We start from the raw sequence: 6,000 nt of genomic DNA, 5'->3' as shown, positions 1-6,000 counted from the left end.
CTTCCTTCCTTCTTCTCCTTCCTTGAACAAATCTGTTCCCTCCTTCCCTCCCTTCCTTCCTTCATCCCTTCCTTCCCTTCGTCCTTACTTCTTCCTTCCTTTTTGACCCAATTGACCCAATCTGTTCCCTCCCTCCATCTTTCTTTCCTTCCTTTTTCCATTCCTTCTTTCCACAATCCATTTTCCCTTCCTTCCTTCCTTCTTCTCCTTCCTTGAACAAATCTGTTCCCTCCCTCCCTCCCTCCCTTCCTTCCTTCCTTCCCTTCGTCCTTACTTCTTCCTTCCTTTTTGACCCAATCTGTTCCCTCCCCCTTCTATCTTTTATTCCTTTTTCCCTTCCTTCTTTCCCTTTGTCCTTCCTTCCTTCCTTCCTTCCTTCGTTCCTTCCTTCCTTCCTTCCTTCCTTCCTTCCTTTCTTCCTTCCTTCCCTTCATCCTTCCTTCCTCCCTCTCTTCCTTCCTTCCTTCATTCCTTCCCTTCGTCCTTACTTCTTCCTTCCTTTTTGACCCAATCTGTTCCCTCCCTCCATCTATCTTTCATTCCTTTTTCCCTTCCTTCCTTCCTTCCTTCCTTCCCTCCCTCCCTCCATCCGTCTTTCCTTCCTTCCTTCCTTCCTTCCTTCCTTCCTTCCTTCTTTCCCTTCATCCTTCCTTCCTTCCTTCCTTCCTTCCTTGACCCAGGAGGACAACAGGAGGGTTTTAACGACACTCAGTAGAGAGTTATGTCTGAAACCCTCCAGCTCCAGCACCAGTTGCCCTTTTTATACCCAGTCTGCGTTTCAAAGCGGACAGCCCCCTCCCAGCAATCTGTCCTGCTTTGTTGCAACGAGAAAGATCCCCAATCTGGCTTTGATGAGCTCGTAAATCCAGGGCCCCGGAGCGCGGCGGCGGCGGCAGCGATGGCGGCGAGGGGGCCGACTCCATGATGGCACAGTCTCTAAAAGGATGATCAGATGGCTTTATTGGCCAGGAGAGCGAGGGGGCAGACCGTCAGGGGCCTTGTTATTGGCCCTGATTTATCCACTATCTCCCCCGAGTGTCGTCTTCATCAGCTCGCCACCGCCATCGCAGCCAGGCTGTTTGAGGAGCAAGGGAGGAGAGAAAAAAAAAACGTGTTTATGGTGTGTTTGTGTCGGCGCGGCCCCGTCGTAACTCTAACCTCTCGACACTTTCCACCTGTCACACACCTTAATGAGGCTCCAAAGACAGAGGAGACAGTTTATGTCTGCTGCTCGTCACTGACTCATTGTTGACTTATGGTCGTATTTTTTTTTTTGCCTCCCACCCCCCCCAAGCCCTCCAACTCCCCAACCCCCCCACCGCACAGTCATTTACAACATAATCAGTGATTTGTAGCTCAGATAAACACAGTTGTTGATCTGGCAGAGGCAGCTGTGCCATGTGGATATTAGTCAGGCAACATCTTAACTAAACTCCCACTGAAAATCAGATTTGGCCACTTTGTGCTCTCATGCTTAGTGTATCTCATGTGCACATATGGGCAGACACTGTGTGTGTGTGTGTGTGTGTGTGTGTGTGTGTGTGTGTGTGTGTGTGTGTGTGTGTGTGTGTGTGTGCAAGAGACAGTTGGTTTTCACAGATAAGATCTCTGCGAAAGAAAAGATTTAATTCCCCAGCAGCAAAGTTACAGCAGACACGTCTGATACAGTCCCCTGAAAATAAATCAACAATGTATGTGAAAAATCCACCAAACGAGTGCAAACGAGTGAGAAAAATATAGAAATAGAAGAATCAGAGAGAGGAGGATAGATCAGTACCTGTCCATACCTCACAACCAAAAAGGAAATATCTTTAGAGGCTTAAAGAAAAAACACAAGGAGGACATTGTTTTTCAGGAAGTAAACAATGTAATTAAGGAAACGCAACAGAAAATTAAACAAACAAAATGCCTTTTGTGAACAAACAGGATTTTATTTGTTTGTCTTTAAATGTTTGTGGCTTTTAACCCTGAGGTCAATTATCCAAATTCAAGCCAGATACGACAAGCACGTATTATTGTGATTATGTGTCACACAAAGCAGGATTTACTGTAGCTCTGTGAACTAATGGAGAAGAAGTGGACCACATCTGCTGTAACGTGGCTTAAAATGCATTTTCGTGTCAGGTCGAGGTGAGCAGATCAATAACTAATGTACTGATGATACCATTGATACTATGAAGGAGCACAGTCCAAATGGAAAATCCTCTTAAAGCATGAACTCGAACATTTTTCATTAGGATTCATAATGATATTGTTATATTTTTAACGTGCAAAAAAACAGAAAAACCAAATAATATGATATAAATGAAAACCAACTTTGGCCTCATGTGCTTTAAAAGAGAGAGTCAAGCACTCAAATATACATTAGTGTATGTCTTTAAGTGAAAAAAATAATAATACAATCAGACATTCCTACATAATTTTACATAATTCACTTGTTTTTTTAAAGGTTTAAACTCCAATTTAAATTCAGTTATACTCTCACATTTACTCTGGGGCCATTTTTTTTTACAATAATGTTTGATCCAGTTCCTGCTCTGGAAAACTCTGCATAATTTACCGTAACGCTCTGAATACAGGCTGAGTTTGAATAAAAGGGAAAAAACTCTTAACCTTGTTCACGGTGACAACTACATCAGCTGCAGTGGGGTGAGGAGTGGTTGTTGTGGGGGGGCAGTAGGTGAAACCCATTCATGCCTCCCACCGCTGTCACCCATGAGCATGTGGGAGAGTCATCACAGAGGTCGATTAGCGATGAATATGTAGTTGCTGCTTCTTCTCCTTCTTTCTTTTTTCTCACTCTCATGCATTATGTATCAGAGACGGAGCAGCAGCAGCAGCAGCAGCAGCGTGCAGGACGAGGTCGTCGTTTAGGACGAACAGAAACACACAACAGTTAGACAGAAGCTATTTCAGTCCCCCGAGTGGACGGATTGTTTATTTAATATATTTATTATTCACAACAGGTGATTTAAACATGTCGTGTCAGCGTTTCACGATCTTTAAGCCGCAACAGACGCGACAGAATCAGCTCTGCACACGTAACAATGAACTAAAAATACACTAAAACCAGGTCAGTAGCTTTTGGTCTTTATCAGTCGACGTCCCGGTGACAGATTTCTCTTCTAGTTTTTTTTATTTATTTATTTTTTGGCCTGGTGGGGCTGATCTGGGCTTATCGGACATAACACGCGATTACATAAACATGAGGGCTTGAAAATTTTTGAAATTAAAGCTTTAATTTCTGAGAAACTCTGCGTGACCAGAGCGGCCGGCCAGTCTGTCTGATGATGATGATGATGATGATGATTAGATGACAGGCCGGCCCTCGCTTCATTGATCTCACAGTGAATCAGCTTCTTCTTCCTCTGTTCAGATACAGTAAGTCCCAGCTTGAACTACATCAACAGAAGAGGCTGCACATTCCTTCAGTTGGAGAAAAAAAAGATATTTAACATACACAGAAAGTTTAAAAAAACAAAAAACAAACTTGCAGCTGGTGTGGTTTAGTTTTGGGATGGCGTGAATTAACCTGCCGCTCCCATCTTCCACTGGAGCGTGACTTATCCTCTTACTACACCGCCAAGTCTCATCAGGTGAAAACCACCTCCCTCCTCCACAGTTTTAATATATGCAAATGTCAGAAATCCTTTTTCTTTGCCGTGGGCCTCCCCCTCACCCCCCCACACACACACTTCGACAGATTAAATATTCATGATCTCCGTGATTACGGTGCATTACAGTGCGATGATATCCAGGAGTGTGCAGGACTCTAACAAACGGAGCTTTAATTTGTCACTGTCGGGGGTTTGTGCCACCGCCTGCACTCGTGTTACCTGGTTATTATTTAGTATTATTTAGGTACAGTGCAGTGCAGTGCAGACAAATAAATGGGTAAATAATTGAGAGGGCGTGTGAGAGAGTGAGTATACAGTAAAAGGGGGGAGCATATGGCGGTGATTTTTAGTGAGGGTGGATGAGGAGTTATGGCTCCCCAGGGTCCCACTTCCATCTATTATTCATGGTAGAGGGTCGGATAGCCATTCAGCCTATGTTTGGTTACAGGGGGGTTCTTATTTTAGACCCTGTTTCTGTCTGAATCCGCTCTGTTCAAACACAACAAGCACCGATGTGTAACAAGTAAACATAGTAAATATGTGTAAAGTGAATTCTAATGAAGAGAAATAAAATAAAACGCTTGTGAATTGGGGGAGAGAAAAAATGGCTGCTGTGGAGATTACACCTTGATATATATCAGCTGTATTTATATCGCAGCCACCGTCCTCCTCATGATTCAAACTTTAATGCAGGGGTTGTACCTCGTTATGGTCACGTTTCTTTTCTTTTTTTTTTTTTTTACTACCAGGGCATAAAAGCCTAAAAATAGCCCAGGGAGAAGTGGTGGATGTTCTACTGAATAAATCAGATCTAGATCCTGCAGGTTTTTTTTAAACGTCCCATAATCCCTCCTGCATTAGTAAAGTTCCTTGTCTGCTTAAAGGGCCACTACACATATTGTTATACAGAGACCTCAGATGGAAAAATGAGATTGATATTGTTGGTTTCAGTCTATTTTTGATCTGCTTTGTTTTATTAAATGATACATTTTGGATTCAGGTTGATTTTCCACACGTCTGTTTCTGATTTAAAATTCAATTATGTGTCTGATGATGACAAAATATTGTGACCAACATGCTTCTGCTTTGAGAATTTGCTTTTTAACTTGTGTTTAAAGTTATTATTTGAAATGTATTGGCGTTTACCAGACAGAATAAATGGAAATCCTTAATTGCATTATGGGACGTTTTTTCAGTTTTGTACCTGAACAAAGCCAAGACCTCATTCTGAATCTTTTATTATGATGTTTTGTTTTAATTGCGATGACATGGTCCTGTCTGGTGTCTGCAGGTGTGGAGAGGCACCATAGCCAGGATGCGTTACCGGCGGATGCGAGCGGCCCTCGTCATCCTCCAGGCCTACCGCCGCTACAAAGTCAAGTCCTACATCCGCGAGGTGAACCGCCGCTTCAAGAACGTGCGGTCCATGAAGGACTACGGCCGCCACGTGAAGTGGCCGACACCCCCCAAAGTCCTGCGCAAGTTTGAAGAGGCCCTCAGGAGCATCTACAACAGGTACTCAGGCTCCGTTTAACAGCGTTTTTATCATTAACTGCTGCTGTTTCAAGATTCAAGTGGCTCCTATAATAGAGGAGGCTTATGTATCGTGCATTTTCAATTATGCGACTCTAAACAGACACAAAGGAACAATCATTTCAGACTGAACGTTTTTTTTTTTTTTTCAAATCACTGTCTTTTTGAAACAAATGGCTTTCCTAAAATTGGCTGAACTAAAAGTGGAAGGGCAGCAGGAGACGACACACGGGCTCATGTGTTGTTTTAAATCCAGATGAGTCCATTTGAAGCAGCTTACACACGTTTCCTTCTGCCTAGGGCTCACACTGGGCATTGATTTTTCTTCCTCCATCAAAGCCTCATCACTGCCTTTCATCCCCACGCCTGTTTGTTTGTTGTGTGTTTTTTTTTCTGAAACCGGGCATGGTTAGAAAATAGCCTTCCTGGTTAATGATGTTGGCTGTCAGGATGTTTGAGTGAAAGGCCAATAAGAGCAGAACAGCTGGGCTCCACTGTAGACACACTGCACCTACTATTGTGCAGGAGAAACCTGTTTTCCCTCCATCCTTTAGTTTTCTCTTTGTGTGTGTGTGTGTTTACCTCCAGGTGGTGGGCATGGACTCTGATCAAAGGCCTCTCTCCAGAGGAGACCCTGCAGGTGAGGGCCAAGGTGGCCTGCCTGGAGGCCCTCAAGGGCCAGAGGGCAGACTTGGGCCTACAAAGAGCCTGGGAAGGAAACTATCTGGTGAGTAGCTGTGATGGTGATGGTGGGCGGAGTAAGAGAATAAAATGAGTAATAATAATAATGATATATGTGGCTTTACACACTGGAAAAGACCAGACAAAATCTTACAAAACACTAGAATGG

General features: G+C 43.6%; 1 protein-coding gene across 1 annotated transcript in view; it reads left to right on the top strand.

Moving 5' to 3' along the window:
* myo1d (myosin 1D) overlaps positions 1 to 6,000 on the top strand; it is a 110,798-nt gene that overhangs the window by 66,254 nt on the left and 38,544 nt on the right. The window contains exons 17-18 of the mRNA XM_085761561.1: positions 4,909 to 5,132; positions 5,739 to 5,877. Of these exons, the coding sequence (XP_085617687.1) occupies positions 4,909 to 5,132; positions 5,739 to 5,877 (363 nt within the window). The remainder of the gene's footprint in view (positions 1 to 4,908; positions 5,133 to 5,738; positions 5,878 to 6,000) is intronic.

Source organism: Trachurus japonicus, chromosome 19 (genome assembly GCF_045865225.1).
Source record: "Trachurus japonicus isolate A0001 chromosome 19, Traja_1.0".
NCBI classification, from domain to species: Eukaryota; Metazoa; Chordata; class Actinopteri; order Carangiformes; family Carangidae; genus Trachurus; species Trachurus japonicus.
The sequence above is the reverse complement of the archived record's forward strand: the minus strand, read 5'-3'. Positions and strand labels throughout refer to the sequence as shown.